General features: G+C 41.0%; 1 protein-coding gene across 2 annotated transcripts in view; it reads right to left on the minus strand.

Annotated features, from left to right (window-relative positions):
• CFAP54 (cilia and flagella associated protein 54) overlaps positions 1 to 26,814 on the minus strand; it is a 538,848-nt gene that overhangs the window by 240,115 nt on the left and 271,919 nt on the right. The window contains exons 32-34 of one of the 2 annotated variants that reach the window (XM_077472059.1): positions 21,740 to 21,848; positions 17,885 to 17,988; positions 13,170 to 13,400 (exon numbers count right to left, since the gene is read on the minus strand). In XM_077472059.1, coding sequence (XP_077328185.1) covers positions 13,170 to 13,400; positions 17,885 to 17,988; positions 21,740 to 21,848 — 444 coding nt within the window. Of the gene's footprint in view, positions 1 to 13,169; positions 13,401 to 17,884; positions 17,995 to 21,739; positions 21,849 to 26,814 lie in introns of both variants that reach the window. The other variant, XM_077472058.1, reaches the window with a different exon arrangement.

Raw genomic sequence — 26,814 nt, forward strand, 5'->3', positions numbered from 1 at the left:
CTTAATTTCATACACATGATTAAAAGATTTACATATAAATGAACATTAACAGTTTGATCTCTACCCCAAGAGTATTAATTAAAATTAAATCTTATTAAATAACAAGAAAAATTAAAACTTAAGTTAGGATTTTATTTTAGACTCTGAAAGATGGTGCAGTTGTAGTTACGAACCACTTACCTTACAGTAACTATATAAGCATAGTCTAACATGGTCCTGGATATATTGGTCAGGCACCTTCAAAATACACATATTTATATATATACAGTTGCAAAAAAAAGTATGTGAAACCTTTTGGAATGATATGGATATGGAATGATATGGATTTCTGCACAAATTGGTCACAAAATGTGATCTGATCTTCATCTAAGTCACAACAATAGACAATCACAGTCTGCATAAACTAATAGCACACAAAGAATTAAATGTTACCATGTTTTTATTGAACACACCATGTAAACATTCACAGTGCAGGTGGAAAAAAGTATGTGAACCCTTGGATTTAATAACTGGTTGAACCTCCTTTGGCAGCAATAACTTCAACCAAATGTTTCCTGTAGTCGCAGATCAGACGTGCACAACGGTCAGGAGTAATTCTTTACCATTCCTCTTTACAGAACTGTTTCAGTTCAACAATATTCTTGGGATGTCTGGTGTGAATCGCTTTCTTGAGGTCATGCCACAGCATCTCAATTGGGTTGAGGTCAGGACTCTGACGGGGCTACTCCAGAAGCGTATTTTCTTCTGTTTAAGCCATTCTGTTGATTTACTTCTATGCTTCGGGTCGTTGTCCTGTTGCAATACCCATCTTCTGTTGAGCTTCAGCTGGTGGACAGATGGCCTTAAGTTCTCCTGCAAAATGTCTTGGTAAACTTGGGAATTAATTTTGCCTTTGATGATAGCAATCTATCCAGGCCCAGATGCAGCAAAGCAGCCCCAAATCATGATGCCCCCACAACCATACTTCACAGTTGGGATGAGGTTTTGATGTTGGTGTGCTGTGCCTCTTTTTCTGCACACAGTGTTGTGTATTTCTTCAAAACAACTCAACTTTGGTTTCATCTGTTCACAGAATATTTTGCCAGTACTGCTGTACATCCAGGTGCTCTTGTGCAAACTGTAAACGTGTAGCAATGTTTTTTTGGACAGCAATGGCTTCTCTGTGGTATCCTCCCATGAAATCCATTCTTGTTTAGTATTTTACGTATTGTAGATTCGCTAACAGGGATGTTACCATATGCCAGAGGCTTTTGTAAGTCTTTAGCTAACACTCTAGGATTCTTCTTCACCTCATTGAGCAGTTTGCGCTGTGCTCTTGCAGTCATCTTTACAGGACTCCCACTCCTAGGGAGAGTAGCAGTAGTGCTGAACTTTCTCCATTTAGAGACAATTTGTCTTACCGTGGACTGATGAACAGCAAGGCTTTTAGAGATACTTTTATAACCCTTTCCAGCTTTATGCAAGTCAACAATTCTTAATCGTAGGTCTTCTGTGCTCTTTTGTGCGAGGCATCATTCACATCAGGCAATGCTTCTTGTGAAAAGCAAATCCAGAACTGGTGTGTGTTTTTTATAGGGCAGGGCAGCTGTAACCAACACCTCCAATCTCATATCATTGATTGGACTCCAGTTGGCTGACACCTCACTCCAACTAGTTCTTGGAGAGAGAGCTCATTAGTCTAGGTTGTCACATTTTTTTCCACCTGCACTGTGAATGTTTACATGGTGTGTTCAATAAAAACATGGTAACATTTAATTCTTTGTCTGTTATTAGTTTAACCACTTCCCGACCGGCGCACGCCAATGTACGTCGGCAGAATGGCATGGGCAGGCATACTGGCGTACAGGTACGTCCAGTTTTAAATGCCGCCCTGCCATTGCGAGCGAGCCTATCCCCTATTTTGTAAACACTATAACTTTTGCGCAAACCAATCAATAATCGCTTATTGCAATTTTTTTTACCAAAAATATGTAGAAGAATACGTATCGGCCTAAACTGAGGGGAAAAAATGTTTTTTTATATATTTTTGGGTGATATTTATTATAAGAAAAAGTAAAAAATAATGCTATTTTTGTTTATAGCGCAAAAAATAAAAAACACAGGGGTGATCAAATACCACCAAAAGAAATCTCTATTTATGGAAAAAAAAGGACGTCAATTTTGTTTGGGAGCCACGTCGCATTACCGCGCAATTGCCAGTTAAAGCGACGCAGTGCCGAATCGCAAAAAGTGGTCTGGTCTTAAGCCAGCAAAATGGTCCGGTCTGAAAGTGGTTAAGCAGACTGTGATTGTCTATTGTTGTGACTTAGATGAAGATCAGATCACATTTTATGACCAATTTGTGCAAAAATCCATATCATTCCAAAAGGGTTCACATACTTTTTTTGCAATACACACACATATATATATATATATATATATATATATACACTGTATATTTTTTTTTTCCTCTCGTATTTTAGTTTGCTGAACTATACCTTTTTTTTAATAGAAAGCGGAAGAGTTAGCGCTTCTATGAATTTTATATCTATTTTGTTTTGCTATCTGTGCCTCATTTGGACAACAAACACCCCCAACACACACTTCCAGCCCTGCTGATTTTTCTGAAAGGAGAAAGTGAGGGGAAATCTGCAAGTACTAACCTGACAAAAGTTCCAACATTACCGCACTCTACTAAAAGAAAAACGTTCTCTACTAAAAAAATTAAATAAAAAAATATGCTACTCCTCACTGCCTATCTTAGTGACAACAATGTCAGCAGGACAGGAAATGGCAAAAAAATCTCACTAAAGTTATAGATAGCAATAAAAACCTAACAGAGGTTTAATGCTTTACCACTCTATTCCAAACAGAAAAAAAAGGTTTGGTTGGAATAACTCTTAAAAACTACACATCAGATATCTGTATAAGCAAAATCACGAATGGTTCTTTTTAAAACCAATCACACAACAACAGCAGTAATAGATAAACTAATAGCTACTGCACCCTTAACTCTGACATATATATTTTTTCTTACTCCTCTTTGTACAGACAGATATATCAGCATGGTTTAGTTTTCATATAGGAGACCTTGTTCTGCTTACATTTCTTTATACTGTTTGAGGCATCTGTTTAAATTAGTGTTTTTTGTTAAGAAATGCCATGTGGCCTTCACATCTTACATACAGCAATAGCCCACAGGTATCTATCTGCACCCCTGCTCAATACAGCAATGTATTGGCTATCAGATTGCGAAGATGAAAAGATTGAGAAAGAGAAGACAGGGGGCGTAGCTATGAGTATTTTTACTGCCCTTAGCTGTAGCTTATTAATCAGCCACATCTAGTCCTGCTTACTGCCTTCTAGATCGACAGTATTGCCACTGTAGTAAGCTGCAGTGTCTAGAAGGGTGAACATGTGAGACTCAAGAAACGATGTATTGAAAGGTAAAATAGGATTGTTTTTGGTACTCACCATAAAACTGAAGTCCATTGAGGGGTACAGCCTTTTTCTTATATAAATTCAAATTGTATATAATTTAGGAAAAGTGCCAGTACAAAGTTGTAACATACATAGTATCACTAAGCACCAATTTTATCAACAGGAATTCAGTGTTGTTGTCTCAGAACAAGTAAGCCATTACACACATAGAAAACTTAACGCCAGACCTCTAAATCCTATAGGCCAGTGATGGCGAACCTTGGCACCCCAGATGTTTTGGAACTACATTTCCCATGATGCTCATGCACTATGCAGTGTAAACATCTGGGGTGCCAAGGTTCGCCATCACTGCTATAGGCCCTCCCACGTCACACCTGTTCAGTTGTAGCAAGCACTCCAAAGAGAGAATAACAGCATATGAGAGGAAGGAGCTTATCCCTTGATAGACTCAGAGAAAAGGATTTTACGGTCCACTGAGAGACACAACGTTGATGATAATAGGCAATAAGGAAACCTATGGATGTCCGAAAGCAGTCTAAACTGAGGGGCAAACCACCATAACAAGAAATAACTCAAAAAAGGAAAACAAATAGCCTTAAATAGCCAGACATATTGTCCTTAAAAATTTTATAAAAAGTATGTGCAGAAAACCAGGTTGCAGCCTATAAATATCCAAAATGCTCCTGTCTCAGAACCTAGGCTTCAACAGTCAGACTGTCAAGCCAACAACCAAGAGGCAGGGTGAGATAAGAGATCTGGCTGATCAGGTTGAGGCTACAGAGCATCACCTAACAAATGAAAGACGACAAGCCAGTGCTATGAGAATTACTGGAATGCTCTTGGTCTTGATCCTTCAAAATAGACAAGGTACATTTTTTAACAGAATAAATGCATAAAGTTATCCCCTGGCGTTACCAGGACATCTGCTGCAACTGGCATCAAGTCACATGTCCTAAAAAATAACCTGTCCAGCTTCTTGGTAAACCATGATATTAGCAAGTCCATGTGTGGTGTAACCCAACATAGACAAAGGTCTTGCAACACTTTAGGAAGGAGAGACCAAAACCACAGATCCATCTGTTTTCTGCTGAAAATTTCTACCTGGCAGTCTTCCAATCCAGGAGTGTTTACCACAGAAATTGCTGATTAATATTAGGACAGGTTGGACTCTACTTCCATCATTACCGCAACATTATTGGTGCCACCCTAATGACTGAGGTAAGCCCACAGTTGTGGCACTGTCCAACTGAACCCAGAACAATAAACAAACAGTCAGAAAGGGGGTCAAGTAAAACAAGAACAGAGGGATTGCATTTAACTGTGGGATGTTGATTGGAAGCTTTGATTCCTCCTGAAACCAACAACCATAATCAGATAATCGAAAACTCTGCCTCAAGCCAGAAAGTTGGTGTCAATCATAACAAGCTTCCAATGAAAGGAAACAAAAACACCATGGAAGACATCATGGTTTAAGGATGTAACCAAATCCTCTTGTCCAGAAAGAGACTGGATTTGTCTCATGCTGTGAAGTGTCACAGCATGAGACACATAAGTGTCAGTAGAACTGAGCAAAATTAAAATGATTAAAAAGGTGGATACCACCAGCTTCAGCACTCGCATGATGTTCCCTAAGATAGAATGATGTCAGATTGAAAAATTGCCAAACCTGACTCAGCAGTTTCTGCAGCTTTTCCTGCAGCTGGAAAAAAATGCCTTGAAGGATATCCAGGAGAATGCCAAGTATTCAAATAGTGTGACAGAATCAGACATGATTTCTTAATTTTCAGGATCCATCCGAAGTCCTCCAAAGTCCACACTGAGCAGTGGAGTTAAAGGGCAGGGAGGTCTGCTCATGCAGTAACAAAGTATCCAGTAGACATGTGCATTCGTTTTCGTCCGAATGCATTTTCGTCCGAATTTCAGCTATTTTCGTTTTCGTTTTGACAAACGATAACGAAAGCACAAAATCCGAAAAACAAAAGATCGGACATAAATAAATGCTTCCCGTCACCTGACCCCGCCCCCTCTGACGCAAGGGGAAACCCGGGGTTCCCTGTGACGTATGGGTGACCCGCACCCCTCTGATGTAACACAGGCAGGTTTCCGTTACATCAGAGGGGGCGGGGTCACCCATACGTCACGGGGAACCCCGGGTTTCCCCTTGCGTCAGAGGGGGGCGGGGTCAAAGTGACGGGTGGCCCCGCCCTCCGTATATAAGAAACGTCAGCCGCCGGAAAGCCTGCAGTGTCTCCTCCACGGAGACAGAAGAAGGATGGATTCGCTGCGCTGGATGAGATGAGACATCGCTGGAGAGATGACCGTCCGTCGCTGGATAGCAAGAGTGGATTACCACCGCTGGAATCTTTTTTTTATTTTTTTATTTTTAATAAAGGAATTTTTCAAAAGTGTGTTTGTTTTATTTAACCATTTTTTACACTTTCTTTGTGAAATGGTAGGGGTACTTTTGTACCCCCTTACCATTTCAAACAGGGGGAGGCCGGGATCTGGGGGTCCCCTTGTTAAAGGGGGCTTCCAGATTCTGATAAGCCCCCCGCCCGCAGACCTCCACAACCACCGGCCAGGGTTGTGGGGATGAGGCCCTTGTCCTCATCAACATGGGGACAAGGTGCTTTGAGGGGTCACAGACCCCCAAAGCATCCTCCCAATGTTGAGGGCATGTGACCTGGTACGGTTCAGGAGGGAGGGGGGGACGCTCTCTCGTCCCCCCCTCTTTTCCTGCGGCCTGCCAGGTTGCGTGCTCGGATAAAGGGTCTGGTATGGATTTTTAGGGGGAACCCCACGTAAAAAAAAAATTAAATTTGACGCGGGGTTCCCCTTAATATCCATACCAGACCTGAAGGGTCTGGTTATGGATATTTAGGGGGAACCCCACGCCAAATTTTTTCTTAAATTTGAGGCAGGGTTCCCCTTAATATCCATACCAGACCTGAAGGGCCTGGTAATTGAATTTGGGGGACCCCCACGCTTTTTTTTTAATTTATTTATTTATTTTTTTATCAATGACTTTCAATGAGTGTTCTCTGTATTACGGAGCCGACAATTCATAATAGCTGCGAGTGATTATAAAGGACTTTTTTTCCTGCATAAATGACACTTTGTGTTGGGACAGTTCTAAGCACGGGAAACATGCGCCCCTTCACAGGCATACTATAGACAACCCCCCCTACGAAATTTAAAGGAATATTACACTTTTATTGTTTCACTTTAATCATTATTAAAATCACTGCTCCCGAAAAAACTGCAGTTTTTAAAACTTTTTTTTGCATTGATACATGTCCCCTGGGGCAGGACCCGGGTCCCCAAACACTTTTTAGGACAGTAACTTGCAAATTAGCCTTTAAAATTAGCACTTTAGATTTTGAACGTTGGAGTCCCATAGACTTTAATAGGGTTCTAAAGTATGCTATATACTAGCTCCGTCGAATCTTCTTTATACATTCGACAGACACAATAAGCCTTCAAAGACAGATTCGACCGTAATTCATGTGGATTTTCGGACGAATGCAATTTTTGAACGAAAAACGAAATAAATAAAAACGAATTTCGGGAGTAACTAAATAAATTAAGTTTTCGGACGAAAACGAAATTCCGAAACGAAATATTTTACTCTGCACATGTCTAGTATCCAGGTATCAAATAACTGGAATACCTATGAGATAAATAAGACTCAGAATCAGTGTGGTGGGCCTTTTGTGAACGCTATTGAAACTAAGAAAAGGTCAAATGGAAGGTCTGATTGCAAATAGTGGTTGTCTTCCTCAGTAAAACCAACAAAATCACTGCAGACCGAATAAATTCTGTACAAAAGGCCTAAATTGGATGAATGCCTCCTTTGGGTTTCAGAAACGATAGCCCATTAGGACAATCACTGAATGGCTTAAAATAGGTATGTCTGATGTGTCTGATGTGTCTAAGGCATAGGAAGACACAAAGCAAAGAATAAGGTCAGAGGTCAAAAGGTAAAACTATTTGGTAACCTTTTGATACTGATGTAAAAATGGATGGTGTCAAACTGTGTCATTGATCTTCAGCTTTGTGCAGCAGTGGTAAGTGTGTACACCTACTCCCTGTAGAATCTTTAAAGATTTTGTCCAATGAAGAGGCAAAAGAATGGTCTTTAAAGAAAGGTAGGCATACCAAAGCCTTTCAACACTGTTGCTCCCCTGAACAGCATTTAAACCAGAGCCTTACCCAGATCTGAACAGCCAAAAGGGTTTGCCATGGCATGAACCAGCTAGCGTCCAGCACCATGTCACACATAAAGATCAATGCAACAATCATCTGGTCAATGCTATCAATAATTTGAAAGTGAATGTCACCAGCTACAAGGTCCCTACTTAGGAATTATGACCAATCAACCAAAATTGGGGAGACTGGTGCAGAGGTGAACATAGGATGATCAAGGAATTATTAAGGTGAGACACAGGCATGTTGACTATAGGAAGAGTAGGAAAAAAAAGAGAGGAAATCTGCGCTACAGTGTGTAACCGAAAAATAATTTTTTTTTTTTGATGCAGCAATTCTAGTACATACCAAAAGTGTTATATACGTGTAGAAAAAGAAAAAAGAAAAGAACTGCGCAATCCCTAATATTTCTATTAGGATATAAGCCACCCCACCTTAAAACAGTGCTTCTTATGACTTTAAAATTCAAAAAACAAATCTAATGACTAAATGTGACATAAGACAATGCCTACAACTTGTGAAATAAACATATATAATAAACCCCCGTTTGCTGTGAACCCAGAAGTGAGATATGCAATACTGGGTCTATAATGCCAAGAATCCAAAAAAAACATGTGAAATTGAGTCAAATAAGACTATAAAAATTGTAGAAAGTGAATCAACATAAGTGTGACAATATTATAAAGTCCTTTATGAGTCCAACTGGAAAACACCCCGTGTTCAAAGGAATTGGTCCAATCCAGAACCCTTTAATTAGCGTGAAGCAAGACCAGGTGCACCTCCACCAAACAGATAGCACTAGCCCCTTACCAGATGCCCCAGTAAGGAGCGCTTTATCACAGATCAGATCAGAAGATAGGTCAGTCTTGAACCATCCAAGTGGAGCATTCTATCGTAAACCAGATTAGGGGATACGCCAGTCTTGAACCATCCAAACCAGGGAAAAACACTTTTTGGAGCAGGACTCAAATATGTTACATTGGAGAATCAAAAGGTCCACCATAGGAAGAAAACAATACTCCAAATAGTGTAAAATCATTTAATAAAACGCAAATAATAAAAAGAGATACACTTACAAACGTAAGAAAACACAGGGCATATCATCAAATGGGCAAGCGTCGGCCGATCGCGAACTCCAATCGATATCCCTTCCGGTACCAGTTCAATTGAGGCAAAGAAGCGTGTCACGCCACCCAACGCGTTTCGTGAAAAGATCACGTCGTCTGGGGTATGGGTGACACGCTATGTTGCCTCCATTATATAGTAACTGTCTAGCACAAGTCACCTCCTCCATTACACAAGCCTACTCCATTTCCGGGATCATCCCGGAAGTGTGACATGTAGGTTATCAATCTATCAAATATCAACCTAATCCTCAAACTGGGTGATGTGAATCAAATAGACGTACAAAAGGAGAACACTGATCAATATAAATCCTAAACATAAAATAAAAACACACAAGGGCAGTGTCGCTGTCGGCCAGCGGGCCACCCCCTTCCGTACCCCCTTCCGTACCCTCCGTAGCTCAGAGCTCTGGATTTTTTATTATATAAAAAACTTTTTTCTCACAATACTTTGAGATGTTTTGAGATAGCCCCCAATAAAACTCTGGGCTCTGAGTGTCTAGGTAGTTAGATTGGGGTACTTGTATTATAGTTGTTGATGCCCCTCCTATTTTATAGCCATGGGTGAGCTTTGTATTCTAGTTAGCACTGTTATTACAATATTGTTATATAAACTTGAGGTGCTTAACTACATAGTGAGCCTTTTTATGTTTTACTCATTTTGATTTTTAACTGTCATTTGTTATTGTAATCTTTGTATATTGTGACTGTGTGGACAAGTCCCCTCCTCCTCCCTGTTTTTCTTCATTTATCTTGTGCCGATTTTTTGATTTTATCCCCTTTTTTTGTGTTTTTAAGGAAAGATCTATCTGGCATAGGTGTTCTCTGCCGTTCTACCTCTGGAATGTAAGCGAGGCCTGGTATTAGATGGAGCGCACGCACTTCCGTGTTGGGGGTGGCGCGCGCTGTCCATCCGCCTGGCACGCACGGCGTGTCGTCACGCCGCTACAGGGGGCGTCGCCGTTTGGCCGCGGACCAGAGAGGGGCGGGTGACTGCACGGATATGCGTCACTTCCGCCGCTCTGGTCCTCTGACCCCACACGCCAATGGTTGTGAAAGCGAGGCTTGGTCCTTCTCCGTGGGTACGGAAGGGGGTGGCCCGCTGGCCGACAGCGACACTGCCCTTGTGTGTTTTTATTTTATGTTTAGGATTTATATTGATCAGTGTTCTCCTTTTGTACGTCTATTTGATTCACATCACCCAGTTTGAGGATTAGGTTGATATTTGATAGATTGATAACCTACATGTCACACTTCCGGGATGATCCCGGAAATGGAGTAGGCTTGTGTAATGGAGGAGGTCACTTGTGCTAGACAGTTACTATATAATGGAGGCAACATGGCGTGTCACCCATACCCCAGACGACGTGATCTTTTCACGAAATGCGTTGGGTGGCGTGACGCGCTTCTTTGCCTCAATTGAACTGGTACCGGAAGGGATATCGATTGGAGTTCGCGATCGGCCGACGCTTGCCCATTTGATGATATGCCCTGTGTTTTCTTACGTTTGTAAGTGTATCTCTTTTTATTATTTGCGTTTTATTAAATGATTTTACACTATTTGGAGTATTGTTTTCTTCCTATGGTGGACCTTTTGATTCTCCAATGGAACATATTTGAGTCCTGCTCCAAAAAGTGTTTTCCCTGGTTTGGATGGTTCAAGACTGGCGTATCCCCTAATCTGGTTTACGATAGAATGCTCCACTTGGATGGTTCAAGACTGACCTATCTTCTGATCTGATCTGTGATAAAGCGCTCCTTACTGGGGCATCTGGTAAGGGGCTAGTGCTATCTGTTTGGTGGAGGTGCACCTGGTCTTGCTTCACGCTAATTAAAGGGTTCTGGATTGGACCAATTCCTTTGAACACGGGGTGTTTTCCAGTTGGACTCATAAAGGACTTTATAATATTGTCACACTTATGTTGATTCACTTTCTACAATTTTTATAGTCTTATTTGACTCAATTTCACATGTTTTTTTTGGATTCTTGGCATTATAGACCCAGTATTGCATATCTCACTTCTGGGTTCACAGCAAACGGGGGTTTATTATATATGTTTATTTCACAAGTTGTAGGCATTGTCTTATGTCACATTTAGTCATTAGATTTGTTTTTTGTATTTTAAAGTCATAAGAAGCACTGTTTTAAGGTGGGGTGGCTTATATCCTAATAGAAATATTAGGGATTGCGCAGTTCTTTTCTTTTTTCTTTTTATAGGAAGAGTAGACCAACACAAGCATCAGAATCTACTGCTATAGTGGTAGTAGGAATTTAACTCACATAAAGCAAGCTTGCCCAAAAAAAATCTATTTTATGGTGGCAGCAGTCTGCCACACCCATATGCACTTTGATTGGCACTACATATCACCTATCAGTGCACTGACATGTACAATCCTGCAAGAGTCATATAGGGGACAGATTTGCATGTACTAAACCCTGGTAACACCATGGCTGGTTGATGCTCTCTATTACCACTGGCAATATGCAGACACACTGACAGGGACGTACAGTCAGGGAAGGCAGGGAAGGAAGAGCCTCAACTGCCATGAACATTAAAAAAAATCAAGCTTCAAGGGTCGTAGCTCAGTGACCTGAGGTCACATAGACCCCAGACCCCTGTCAGAAGCTACATACAGCTTGACCAGTTTAAATACCAGCTGGCTCACTCGGTTTGCAGCAGACTGAGAGGTTGAGCTCACAGTGCCTCTCCTCACTTCTTGTCAGAGGCATTGAGCTCAATGAACAACTTGGAGTCTTGGACCAATGGTAAAGTACTATTAGCCCCAGCTGTCCAATAAAAATGCTGCAGTGGAGGCATGCCTCTCACTGAAGTGTCATAGAAGGGGCATGTGTCTAAAAGACATATGCTCCCTTCCAGCCCAGTCCTCTTAACTACAAGGAAAAGCCATTAGCTTATGAGTATAAGATTTATCCACAATACCATGTTTTTCTCACACAGTTAAGAGGGAGAAACTGATTCATTACCGAAGCTCCATAAACATAAGGTGAACCCTCCCGTTAGACCGATAGTTAATGGGAGAGATTCCCTTACTGTCAGAATTGGACAATACATAGACAACTATTTACAGCCAGCCGTACAAAATACAAGATTATATATACAATACATATACAATATTTGAGAGACACAAAGCAAGTGCTACAAATCTTAGAAGGGATACCTAAGGAAGAAGGACCATGGATTATGTCCACAGTGGACGTGTCCTCACTTTATAGGGCCTAAGAACACACACCACACTACCCTGCATTCAGAGAAAAATTTTCATCAAATGTCTAGACTTTTTCCTAAAGAACAGCTACTTCTGGTATAATTGCAATTATTAACATAAAAAAACAGGAGTTGCCATGGGAGCAAAATTTGCACCCAGTGTGGCGAGCCTATTTATGGCCCAATGGGAAGATGAAACTGTGTTCCCGAATACACTAAAGGAACTTGCTTCACTGCCAGTTTCCCTTACTAGCAATTATGGTGCCTGCACCTGTAGTCGATGCATGAATCAGCTTGGGGTGCCAACATCATGGCCTCCCTGTACAGGTAAGTATCTTTATATTAAAAATCAGCAGCTACAGTATTTGTAACTGCTGACTTAAAAAATAAAAATTCCCCCAGGCTGGAACTCTGCTTTAAGCTGGAGTTCAGGTTTGAAGGTTTTTTTTTTCCTTTCTTTTCTGCAAGTAGGGTAAGCACCTGAATTTGACCTGGGACCAGCCTCATGAAGTTCACTGCCCTGTAGAGTTCAAACTGGGAGAGGGAGAGGCAACACAAGAATTTAGTCAACTGTGCCACAATGTTCACATGGTAAAAGGGAACATGCTGGTAGAAGGAGAGAGCAGAGTGACAAAGAAATTAGCTAAGCAGTCTATTGATCTTTCTTTCATTGTCCAGTGACAGCCTGGGGAAGGTATAAGACTTGTAGGAGATACATAACTGCAACAGAGAAAAATAGGGTCTCCTTGCTGCCAGACAAGTTTGTGCATCTGTGTATTTAGCAGTTTGCCTTTAGCTTTAAAATCAGGCAAGGCACAAAGTTGTAATATGCAACAGTTGCATATAAAGCTGTGAAAAGTAGCAGAGACTAATGGCCTAGCCTCTGCAGCTGTGTTAAGAAAGAAACACTACAACATAGCAAAATTACAAAGTTTGTGATCACATTCCCATTAACAGACTGCAACAAAGAGAAAAAGAAAAGGTCACCCGGTGGCCAATTTGTCCTTTCTGCATTAAAGGGACTAACAAGACAAGACAATATTTAAGTTTGTAAACTTTAGGCCAGGGTCTACCATGTCTCTTCATTACCTGTGGATCTAACAGTAATTGCTTGTTTCTTGCTAATAAAGTGAAAGAATACTAATGAAAGACATTTGTTGTTAGGCAACTCACGTGTCGCGCTATGCCTTACCTGTGATTGCTCTGGGTACACACCACTTCTTCACTGCACAGCTGACTAAGCTTTTTCTTAAACAAGCTGAAGTGAGTTAGTGCCAGGATTAGATTCATTTGAGCTCTCCATGGCATTTCTTCTATGCTGGCTTGTATAAGTCTTTTACGTTTTATATATCTACCAACAATAGGTGTCAGCAGTACGGTCAAGGTTGTAAAAGCTTTTTTTTCAAGCTCTTCTCCTGAAAGTCTAAAACAAAAGAAGAAAAAACAGCTTTATATGAGTATAGATTTAAGTAAAATGCTGAACAGTACAATTTTCAAAGGATAGTATTTTTAGTTCTATTAACTTGATTAATAGTGAAGGGTGATTGCTTTACGTTTTATAACTTTTTGTATTTTCTTTCTGTATATCTTTTTTTATGTCTAGGCTCAACATTTACAATATCTAAGCAACTATCATTAAGCATGAAAAAAATAATAACAGTGTATGTATGGGCAAAATTATTTAAAAAGGAGTCCCCCCCTCCACAAAAAAATTTCAAGTCACAGCTTTTACTATTAGGATACTTACCTGTCCAGGCATCCAGCTGTGCCCTCACCCGGGCCGATTCTTCAATCAGCCTTGCGACTTCACAGCCAGATTCCTACTGTACATGCACAACTAACTTTCACATCAGGGCAGCTGCGAGGGGGAGGGCGGTAAGTAGGCAGGGACCGAACTTCCAGCTCACTTCGCCACAGTGAACTGAGCTGGAAGTGGGAGCGGGTACCTGTCAAAACCAGGTACCCGCTCCCCCCTTCCCCTAAAAGGTGCCAAATGCAGCAGCAGAGGAGGGAAGGAGGTAGATAAGTGTAGCTTTTCCTTTTGGGTGGAGCTCCGCTTTAAGAAACATATTTAGTTCAACATTCCAGTACATATGTGTACTAATACAACTGTGTTAGGGTGACCATGCTGCTTTTTCTGCACTTAAATCTCAAGTAGTCTTATAAGCTCTGTAAGGCTTGGTTCACATGGATGTACTACAGTATACACATGTTTTCCCACACAGGGATTAACGTGTTCCAGGGACACTTGTGCATCCCGGTGGGACAAATGCTTGCCTCACACGGTGTATACCGTAGTATGCCTAAGACTTCTCCGCTGCTCGACTACATAACTCCTCCACAACTACTTCTTGTTTACATTCTCAGCACTTATTTTCCTTCCATACACAGTGCCTGTTGTAACCCCCAGGGTAGCAAAGGCCCTGTGTTGTTTGCTTAAAGTGGTTGTAAACCCATTACAACCACTTTAACCTACACGCAAGCCTAGATTAAGGCTTACCTGTAGGTGCAAGAAATATCTCCCAAACCTAAAAGGTTTAGGAGATATTTGCAGAAGTAGCGGCACCGAAATCTATGGCACATGCACCATAGACATCAGGTGCAGGCGCACTCTGAGCATGCTGTTTCTAATGGCAATCATGCTGTTAGTGGCGGCACCAGCGTGCATGCGCGGGAGTGACGTTATCGCGGCTCTGGCCAGTTACAGCGCTGGAGCCGCGATACCCGGAAGTCACTCGAGGCGAACGAGGGCCGATGCAGGGGCTTCGATCTCAGGTAATTAATTCATAATGAGCTAGTATGCTATGCTTTGTCTTGCAGGGTGTATTTTTTTTAAGAGGCTTTATTTCCTCTTTAAATAAGAAGTTACAAGCTCACTGGATTGCTGACCAGGCTTTATTTTGACATTTGTTGTTACAAAAGTACAAATCAGTATTTGTTGTTAGAAAATTAGAACCCCCAAACATTATATATATATATATATATATATATTTATATATATATATATATATATATATATATATATATATATGTATATATATATATATATATATATATATATATATATAGCAGAGACCCATAAAATAAGATGGAGGTTGTTGCAATATTTTATGTCATGCTGTATTTGCGCAGCAGTCTTTCAAACACGATTTTTTTGGGAAAAAATACACTTTAACCACTTAAGCCCCGGACCAATTTGCAGCCAAAGGACCAGGCCACTTTTTGCGATTCGGCACTGTGTCGCTTTAACCGACAATTGCACGGTCGTGCGACGTGGTTCCCAAACAAAATCGGCGTTCTTTTTTTCCCATAAATAGAGCTTTCTTTTGGTGGTATTTGATCACCTCTGCGGGTTTTTATTTTTTGCGCTATAAACAAAAATAGAGCGACAATTTTGAAAAACACAGCGATCTCCCCCCGCTGAGCTGTTGTGTTCTGACAGGGGGATGGCCCCCCTCGGCTGAACAGTCCGATCAGTGCTCTCTGACATTGGCTGAGAGCGCTGATCAGGAGTCGGTCGGCTGCTGGTTTTCGGGCATGCTCGGCTAGCTTCTGTGGGACAGACCGACATACACTGCCGAATGTCGGTCGTAGCTCATGTACCTTTTTTTGCACTGAACAAAATTAATTTCATGTTGCCTGTTTTGCCATGCTTGTGGTGTGACAAAATGGGGTTGCTATCCACGTTTAGGGTTTCATTAAGAAAAAATGGCCCCGTGTGCACGATGCGTGTTTTTCCGTCTTTTTCACATTTGTGCAGAAGAGGTGTTTTTAGCAGAAATGTGCTGCTTTGGGTGAGAAAAACTGTGTGCCTGTAGGTTCCAGTTAGGAGTTTTCACATTCGCCCTGAACCTGTGTGGGTTTTCTCTGGGATTTCTGGTTTCCTCCCACACTCCAAAATCATGCTGGTAGTGTAATTGGTTCTTGTCTAAATTGGCTCTAGTATGATTTTCTACTGAGCACACTCAAGATAGCTACTTCACAATCTGCCTCAACAACATATAAAGTGCCTTTTTCCTCAGGGAAAAAAGCGCTATAGAAATATAAACAAATTCACCACTTGCCAAATGCCCTATAGCAGATATACTGCTACAGGATGGCCGTTGTACGCAGGATCATGTATATATACGTGTTTCTGCACTTCCGAGTAGCGGGAACGAAAGCGTGCCGCTGTGGCCTGCTCCCACTGTGATTATACACAGCAAGGGCTGATCAGCAGGTGCAGCAGATTTGATGTCCGCCAGCACCCACTGATCATTCGGTACAGAGGCAGAACGGCAGTCTGCTTATGTAAACAAGGCAGATTGTCATTCTGTCAGTAGGAAAGGCATGGATCCTGTATTTCTTGAAAAGCAGGGACAACTATTTATGCCTTCCCCTAGTAAAAGCACCTCCCAAACTGTATGCAAACACTGGCTAGGCACACCATTAACCCTTCAATAACCCCTAATGTTAACCCCTTCCCAGCCAGTGTCATTAGTACAGTGAAAAGGCATATTTTTAGCATTGATCACTGTATTAGTGTCACTGGCTCCCCAAAAAAGTGTCAAAAGTGTCAGCTAGTGTCCAATTTGTCCATCACAATATTGAAGTCCCGCTATAAGTCGCTGATCGCCGCCACTGCTAATAAAAAAAAAAAGACATGAAAAAATTACATAAATATATCCCATAATCTGTAGACGCTATAACTTTTGCACAAACCAATCAATATCTTATTGTTTGTTTGTTTGTTTGTTTGTTTTAACAAAAATTTGTAGCAGAATACATATTGGCCTACATTGATGAAGAAATTTGATGTTTTACATTTTATTATTGCATATGTTTTATAGCAGAAAGTAAAAAATATAGTTTTTTTTTTTTCAAAATTGTCTGTCTATTTTGGTCACAGTGCAAAAAAAAAAAAACGCAGAGATGATCAAATACCACCAAAAGAAAGCTCTATTTTTGGGAGAAAAAAATACATACATTTTATTTGGGTACAGTGTCGCACCACCACACAATTGTCAGTTAAAATAAGGCAGTGCTGTGTCGAAAAAAATTACCTGGTCACAAAGGGGGGTTACATTTCCGGAGTTGAATTGATTAATAAAATATTAACTGGATACAGAAAACAATTGGAAAAAGGCAAAAAATGGGGGGAAAAAAACCCCAAAAATACAAAAAATACTGAATATGAAATTATGTAATGTGCTCCAATCACCAAAATAAATATTGTCAAGTTGTGTATCACAGTGGTACCATATAAATCTTTGAAAACCCTGGCATAAGGAAGACTCCTATCACTAAGCTCTCGGTAGACTTTCAGTGTACTCACTCACTCACTCACAGCGCACCACGGGTAACAGCAGATATTGGAATTGTACAATTTCCTACAATGATACAATACAGCAGTGGTAGGCAACCGGGGGCCCTCCAGCTGTTGCAGAACTACAAGTCCCATCATGCCTCTGGGAGTAATTGTAACTGCCAGCCTTGCAATGCCTTGTGGGAAATGTAGTTCCACAACAGCTGGAGGTTGCCTACCCCTTCTATACACTATATGGTTTACATGCAGTGTGCAGGTGCGGTAAACCACAATGAAATGCTGGTGTTTAGACAAGATCTAAGTTGGCAAGCTGGCAAAGCTGTCAGCATATTTTGTTTTTGAAAGTAAAAGTTTTGTTTCAAATTGCTGTGTTCATTAGATTGATGTGCTCAGACCATGGTTTATGGAGGCAACAACACAATTACTTCTAATTACACTAATGACTGCATACATTTGCACTAAAGACATCATTTAGGCATTACTTTAAATGCTTATAATTTCCTCTAGGAACATATAATTTAAAAATATTACCACTTCTAAATTAATACACTCAAATTTCCCACAACCACAAAGCTGGAACAGAATCCAGATATAATACAGACTTGTGAAGATGCAAGCTCTGAGTCTTCTTTTTTGGCCGTGCTTTGACATTTTCTGATCTTTTTGCCACATTTTGCTTTGTTGTCTGCTTGACTGTTGATGAAGCCTGTTCCTTAAAATAAAAGAGATGACGGTTTTATCTAGATGCCAAGAAGACCTGCAACAATAGCTTTTTTTTTGTTTTTTTTTAAATGTTGGAGGAGATCAAAGTGTCTGCATTGATAACAGGAGCTAGCTGTTATTTTTGCAACCCAGACATTGAAAGCAGAATGCTGACTGGTTGCTATGGGCCAGTGCTTTTCAGCAACAGGCTTCCAATGGTTCGGAGATCAATCTCTTTTGAGAATGACTCTTTAGCACATCTGCACTGCAAAGAAATAAAAGCACATGCTGGATTTTTTTTTTCTTTCAATTATTATTAATGTATTTAATGCATTCTGACAGCCGATAGTCGCACTGTCTGAATAGAATGTCTTGGAAGGAGGGTATTATGGGTGGGATTCCCCCACCAGATAAAAAAAGGGCCCATTTCAAATGGCTTCAGCTTGTATTATAGGCAGTATGAAAACAAACTTTTATAAAACTTTCAGGAAACTTTTGCCAGGTTTAGAGTAGCTCTCTCTAAGCCCTTAATGCCCCCTTTAGCTCCTGTTTAGGAATGTTATTCACAGATCCTATTGGGAGTGCTGAATGTCACTTTAAAAAAAGCTGCTAGTTGGCGTTTCAACAAGGTTCAAAGTAGTGCTGAAGCCTGCTAGCAGCTTGTTTAAAGTGGCAATCAGCATACCGCTAAGGATCTGTGTTCAACATTTTCAAAGTGGAACTGAAGGACGCTTTAAAAGCTTCAACAAAGCTTGCTGAAAGCTCTGTAAAAGCTTTGTAAAAGCTTACTGTTAACACTGCTCTTTTACAAGCTGAAGTATATATGAAACAGGCCTTAGGCTGGATTCACACCTATGCATTTTTAGTGCTTTTTGCATTTTGCAGATTTGCACTAGAGAATGTGTTCCATAGGAAACCATGTTGAATGGACTGCAGTGCAAATCTGCAAAAAGCACCAAAACTGCATAGGTGTGAATCCAGCCTTAAGCCATACATAGGCAGATCAAAATTAAATCCGTGTATGGGAAGGCTAGTTGTACTAAAGTCGATCCATCGATCGACTTCAGTGCAACCAGCCTGATGTTTTTCTTTTTCGTCTAATCACTGCCAGTAGGTATAGTCGCCAGCAGTGATCATTGTATTCGGCCAGTGGGTAAGACCAATATAAGGACTCCCTCTAGCTGTTTAACAGCTATTGAGATATCAGCCACACAAGGAATGTAATACACATTAGTTATATGTTTTACATTTGGTAGGTTTTCCATGTGTATCTAAAAAAAAAAAAAACACTTTAAAGACTATCCATTTTCTATAACATCAAAAGCAGAGACACAATGTGATTTAGGGGGTGAGGTTAAATGTTAAGTTTAGTGGAAGTGATAAGACCCAGTGTTAAGGTGAGGGTGATTAGGGGCATGTTAGAAGTTAGGGTGATGGGTAGTCACCATGTAATTCACTTTTGTTTTTGGGGTTAAAATTCCTACACTGGGTTTTCTACACTAAAAACTAGCATATTGAGCTAATGGGGTGGATTTACTAAAGGCAAACAGACTGTGCACTATGCAAGTGCAGTTGCTCTAGAGCTTAGTAAATAAGGGGAGGCTTGCTGACATCCATCATCCAATCATGTGCAAGCAAAAATGCAGTTTTTTTTATTTTATTTATTTCCTTGCATGGGATTGAGCATTCTTTGCAAAGTGAAGCCTTACCTCATTTACTAAGCTCTTGAACAACTGCACTAGCAAAGTGCACAGTTTATTTGCCTTAAAGCAGAGTTCCACCCAAAAAGTGGAACTTCTGCTCATCTGATCCCCCCCCCCCCTCCAGTGCCATAATTGGCACCTTTGGGTGGGGGAGGGCGGACAGGTATCCTTTCCCACTTCCGGGAGTCTCACCCGTGGCTATTGATGTCATGGCTGGGGCTCCCTCCTCCTTCCCCTATCGCTGGACCAGTAGGCGCATGCGCAGTAGGGTTCCCGGCGTGAAGCTGAAAAGCTACACTGCCGGGTAGCCTTACCCGCAATGGTGGCAGTAGCAACCAACAGCCGATGGAAACATCAGCTGCGGTGCCGACATCGCTGGACTCCAGGATAGGTAAGTGCCCTATTATTAAAAGCCATCAGCTACAGTATGTCTAGCTTCTGACTTTTAATTTTTTTTTTGGGTGGACCTCCACTTTAAGTAAATCCACCCCAAAGTCTAGCAAAACCATATCCTGTGAAGGAGGAAAATAAGGCACTTTTCCTTGTCATTGTGCCATAAAGGTGTTAAAGTATCTTTTTTGAGGGTATGCTAGGCCCTACCTCATCTACTAATTCCAAACATTTTACATGCCATCTATGGGGGGGATAGGCTCTGAAAGAGTTTACTGTTGCTTTAGCAGCGATTTTCTAAAAATGTGTATGTAGTGCCGGCTCCTGAAGAGCACTCGCTATGCGTTTTTCTCTATTTAGAATTTCTAAAGCCATAGTTGGGTTTTAGGGTTAATTATACCAAATTATGGTTTCAGTACCAGTCTACCTGGATTTCACTGGGTTCTGCTTGGCCACAGGTGTCGTTGTCACCACTGGCAAGTGTGAGAATGCAGTCTAGCTGGGCATATTAAGTGCCATTCTTTCTCTGAGCCAACCCAGTGGGAGTGTCATCCTGTTGTGCATTCTGGGAGAGGGTACTTGGTACTGAGATCACATGCTTCTGGGTTCCGGTCCAGAAGAGCTTTTTGTCTGTTTGGTCCTGGTCCTCCTGACCAGCCCCCATGGCCCCCATGGCCCTCATGGCCTGGGGTGCGGATCCATCCAATTTCAAGTCTTGGGGTTGGCTAGCCCGAGGCAAAGTAACTGGGAGGAGGATTCAAAGGTGGTCTGGTGCCGTTTCATCTGTGGGGAGGCCCAGCAACTGGAGAAGCAACCAGGGGAACTCTTTGGGAGAAGGCCACGCGTAAGGCAGGCTTCTCAGAAGGAGCCTGGAGGCTCAGTTGAAAGACACTAAGTGAATCTAAACTCATACGGTATCACCAGACTGGCTGCAAGATACTGTTACCGTATGATAACTCTCCAAATTTATCTACGTCCCTCAGTTACATTCAAGTCTGTGGCAGAGACTTTTGTTAAAGTGTTCTGCATCCAAGTCTGTGGCAGAGACTTTTGTTCCAGTGTTCTACATCCAAGTCTGTGGCAGAGACTTTTGTTCAAGTCTTCTACATCCAAGTCTGTGGCAGAGACTTTGCTTTGCTTAAACACTCTATCGGCTGCTAGGCCTAGTGAGAGGAGGTCTATCCGGTAGCTCTGAGAATCCAGTTGTGAAAGGTAATTCTCTGGATTCCTATAGTGAGAGACTTCCTATCTTTTGCAGTTCCAAAAGTACCTGAACTTCCTAACTAACCCTCTACCCTTCTTTGAGGGACTGTTCTGTCTACTTGTTTTTGCAAATAAATATCCCAAAAAGTGGATCCAGGGTCAGTTTCTGCAATTCTTTGGGCCATCTATCTCGGGAAACCCCTAGACGTACACGAGGTCAAGAAGGTAACAGTAAGCCTAATAAAACCAGCCGCTCCTTCGGGGGTCAGTGCTACATGTATTAACAGATGATACTGAAAAACACTTATTTGGGTGCTTGGTAGGAGTCAATGACTTACTAATAAAAGAAGCCTGGATAAGGATGACATCTAGTCAACAATGGCAAGTCCTATATTTCTACCCTGATAGGTTCTCTTTAAAGGCTATATAAAGAAAAAGGGGTTTTAGTAAGCACCATACCTTCTGATACTCAACAAGGGTTGTTGTGTATCTCCTAAAAGAATCATTTGCTACTGGCACATCATCTGCTGGATCACTTTGTTTTTTTCCAAGAATAGTTTCATTCCTCCTAAATAGAGAAATATAGAAAAAAAAAGATACTGAATGAACTTGCATGCTCAAAGTACTGATGATAATCAAGATCTTGCACAATCATGACAAAGGTTTGAATCTGCCTGCAGTGAAGCCAGTGGCAGCCTGTAGACCCACAGGTAGGAGCTGTAAAATGTATGCGGCTTGTTAGTGCATTGTGCATTATGCATAATGATGCATTCTAGGGTGCGCTGTGCAAAATACAGGGAATGGTGGCGATGCTGAAACATTTGCTCTTATCAAGTGCTTGCCTAAAATTTCCTGTCTGCATTTTAATATATTATTTGCTGACTTTTAGCTCCTGAGGTCCTACTTTCATTTTTGCTCAGAACCCTATTTGCATTTATACCAGCTCTGCACTATAGTGAACTCTGGCACATTTGCAAAAGAGCCCTATGAGTGATATGCTGTCAGTGAAAATAACTGTCTTTGAAACTGTTGTAGAACTATGAACACCAGCAGCACTATTTCCTGGATCCGATCTTGATTAAATATTTTCCTGAAATGATTCCAGTATATGCACCTTGTTCTGACCTTCCATACTGGGAGCCCTCTGCATAGGGGACTGGGTATGATTCAACAGTGAAATATTAACTCTCTTAGCTAGAACAAAATAGAAAAGTAAAAAGCATATTTACATTTCATTTACTTCAAAGAGTAATGTGCATCAGAGATATTTGCAAGAAATTTTCCATAGCATGGAAGTGTTTTCTAGTAGTTTCTTGAAACATGCTGGCAATTTCTTATAATGGGCATGATAAAACAGTGACATGCTTCTGCCTACATCCCCATATTTTACTATGCTTATAATGAACTAGCCTCAGCCATTAAACCACACCTATTTAGTCATGCACGATATTTAATACATCGTGATTTTATGACACTTATCTTCTAGTGTCATTGCTTTAAAACAAACCAGTTTGCTTTATATGGTTTTTGTTTAATCTGAAATACTGTCTTGTAATAATTACTATTTTTTTTTATCTGAAATCCAGGCAAGCAAAATACATTGTTGAAATACATCAATGGAAGGTATTTTAGGAGTTGAAATGTTATCCATTCATTTCTGAGATTTACAGCTGGCCACGGGACCTCAATTTTCAAAATAACCTAGGTCACCTCCTATCCCCCAACCTGTGAATGGATGGTGAAGGTCTATTTACAACATGGTGGATTTGCTGCAATGACATTGGTTATGAATGGAACCCAACACAACTTCAAAACGCACTTGCACTGCAATGCTACTATAGAGAAGCACAGTAGGCAGGGTCCTGTGCATTACATCCCCCCCTCATCCTACTCTCTCCCCATATCAGCATGTTTTTTTGTCAGCTTTTGTACATACAGCATCATCACTGACTTCTAGTGCTGCCCCTCCCTCACTTTCCCTCCTCTGTAGAGGGGATTACAAGACGCTGTTTCCAAGCCAAATTTAATACGTTCACTAGCAGCATATAAAAATACATTTCACCATTTTTTAAAGCATAAATAACCTCATGAATTATTTTTACCTCTGCCTGGAGTCAGCTTTAAGTAATACAAGTTTCTAGAATATATGATATTTGTCTGTAAAAATGTGTTACATATAGTTACATAGTAGGCGAGGTTGAAAAAGACATCAAGAGATTGACACATTGCTGGCCCCGACACCTGGTATGGACTTAAAGGGGAAGCCCTACGCCGAAAAAACGGCGTGGGGGTCCCCCCTAGGTCCATATCAGACCCTTATCCGAGCACGCAACCCGGCCGGTCAGGAAAGGGGGTGGGGACGAGCAGAGTGTGCCCCCTCCTGAGCCGTACCAGGCCACGTGCCATCAGCATGGGGGGTGCTTTGGGGAAGGGGGGGGCCCCGGATAAGGGGGCCCCCGGATACTGGCTCTGCACCCTATGTGAATGAGCATGGGGTACAATGTACCCCTACCCATTCACCTGTGAAAAAAATGTAAATAAAACACAACATACAAGGGTTAAAAATAATTTTTTGCACGTCTTCTTCTGTCTTGGGGGGTCTTCTCTCCGGACTCCTTCGATATCTTCTGCTAGCTCTTTTACTAGCGGAGGAGCCCGGCTTTCTTCTTCGCCGCCACCCGGGGGTCTTCTTATGACTTTGGGGGCCTTGTCCCCCTCTTCGGTCCTCCGCTCCTTCTTCCAGCTCTTTTACTGGCAGTGGCCCGGTCTTCTGTCACTGCTGTCTTCGCCGCCTTCTGGCCTTCTGTTCTTCTCTTCTTGAGATGTTGACTCGTCGCTGTCTCTGGCCGCAATGACAGGGATGCGGCTTGCGGCGACTTATATATGGACATCGTCGGGTGCTGTCCCCGCCCATTATGATGTCACAGCCCCAGAGGACGCGGGGACTGTGACATCATAATGGGCGGGACATCACCCAGTGACCCCACCCATTGTTCCTATATAAGTCGCCGCGCAACACTAACCTCATCCAGATACATCATATCCATGGGACTTCCTTTATCTAGATGGCAACTCATCTTCTCATAGAAGGTTAATAGATCGGTTTGGCAAGAACGATTCTTCATGAATCCATGCTGATTACTGCTAATGATACCGTTCTCATTACTAAACTCTTGTATATAGTTCCTTATCATCCCCTCCAAGAGTTTACATACTATTGATGTTAGGCTAACTGGTCTGTAATTCCCAGGAATGTATTTTGGGCCCTTTTTAAGTATTGGTGCTACATTGGCTCTTCTACAATCAGCTGGTACCATTCCAGTCAGTACCCTCAGGTGCAAGCCTTCTGGTCCCAGTGATTTATTAATGTTCAGTTTCCCAAGTCTAATTTTAATTCTGTCCTCTGTTAACCATGGAGGTGCTTCCTGTGATGTGTCCTGAGGATAAACACTGCAGTTTTGGTTACTGAAGCCCCCCACATTCCCTTGTGAAGACTGAGGAGAAGAATAAATTCAATACCTTCGCCATCTTCCCATCCTGTGTAACCTTCCTCATTCTTTATGTGGCCAATATGGGCTGTCCTCCCTTTTTTTACTGTTTACATACTTAAAGAATTTCTTGGGATTCTTTTTGCTCTGCTCCACTATGTCTTTCATGTTCTATCTTAGCCATCCTTATTGCACCCTTACATTTCTTGTTGCATTCTTTCTAAAGTCTGAATGCTGATGATGATCCCTCAACCTTGTATTTTTTGAAGGCATTCTCCTTTGCCTTTATATGCATTTTTACATTGGAGTTAAGCCATCCAGGACTTTTATTCGCTCTTTTAAATTTATTACCCAATGGGATGCATTGGCTAATACCCTTATTTAATATGCTCTTAAAGCAAACCCATCTCTCCTCCGTGTTCTTTGTTCCAAGATTTTATCCCAATTTATGCCTTCTAGAAAGGCATGTCGTTTAGGGAAGTTGGCTCTTTTGAAATTCAGTGTCTTTGAATTCCCCTTATGTTTCCTATTTGTGTGATTTATACTGAAGCCAATTGACCTATGATGGCTGTTACCTAAATTGCCCCATATTTTCCACATCCGTGATCAGGTCTGTGTTGTTGGTAATCAGTAGATCCAGTAACGCTTTATTTCTAGTTGGTGTGTCTACCACTTGACCCATAAAATTGTCCTGCAAGACGTTGTTCTGTCAGTAAATGTTCCAAAAATTCAGTTACTAAAAAAATATTTGGAGGTTGGCAGCTATGTTTTGGTGTTCCAGTGTGGAAAAGATGCAAGTTAGTTACCCAACAAAAAAACAACATCCAGGAAAAATGGGGTCAGATCTGGCAGCATTTACATGCAAAGGATTACTGGTGACCTGTGAATCATGTGACACAGACATGTAAAAGAGTTGTCTGATATCCCTTTTGTGCTAATGTCACCACTGGAGTACACACCTCCAAGGATTGTACTTGATGTCCAGCAGCTGCAGCTGGACGTGTTAAACTAGTGAGGTAATGGACCCGTTAGTTGCGTTTATTTCCCAAGACAAAAGTTCACAGTCCTCTACTATCTGCTGAGATGTGCCTTAAGTATTTCACAACACTTGAACAAACAATGGCTGAAGAAATAAATATTTAAGCCAACTATGAAATATTGATGTGGAACTTGAAATGTGACTGAAGTGGGATTTGAAAACACTGGAGAAAGGAAAGTCATGTGTGGTAACCATTACAAGCACAAGCCCCATGGCATTTTGCCTAGTGAGGTTAGAAATTCAAAGGAGACATGTGAATGTTTGCTATAAGTCACATTTTTTGTTTTCCTTTGACTTTTTCATAAATTAGAGCAATTATCTATTTAATCAGGAGACCCCTTCATGGGATTTACCCCCTTTGTCACCTGAGAGGGCAAAAGAGAAATATTTTGTATCTGTGTTTCTTCTAAACTGTAAAGAATTCAGCTTTTTTTTAAGTCTCATCTTGACCCTTCATAAAATCAGAATCTAGAATTTGGCTTTAGTCTGTTACTATTTCACTGAATAAAAATAGAATTACATTACAAATTAATACCCTGCAATACTCGTGCAGGTAGAAACAAAAATCAATAAGCAGGTGGTTGTCAACATTTCACTCTCTTTGTACAAGTGTGAGATGACAGTTTATTGATTCAAATCTATTTTGCTACTTCAATTTAGAAATCAATTTCACAAAGTGAAAGCAAGGCCCATAACCATATGAAACTTTTTTCTATATAAGTGCATATGAAGTGAAATATTCTGTATTGTAAATTAATAATCATTTAATGTTATAAATTACGTACAGAATGCTGCACATTGTTATTAATAAATAATTAATAAACACAACATAGTACATTCATTCATTTGCGTACTGCATTTAAAGTTAACTTGCCTTACAAAACCTGTGCTGTTTCGACAGTATTGAACATTTCAGATTTACTTTAACAACACAAAAAGGAGTTTAAATACCACTTTCTTAATAAAAGCCATAAAAAAATTCAGCATAGAAAATATAAAAGGATTGT

This window comes from Lithobates pipiens, unplaced genomic scaffold, assembly GCF_037356315.1.
Source record: "Lithobates pipiens isolate NorthernLeopardFrog02 unplaced genomic scaffold, aLitPip1_a1.2 Scaffold_8, whole genome shotgun sequence".
Lineage (NCBI taxonomy): Eukaryota > Metazoa > Chordata > Amphibia > Anura > Ranidae > Lithobates > Lithobates pipiens.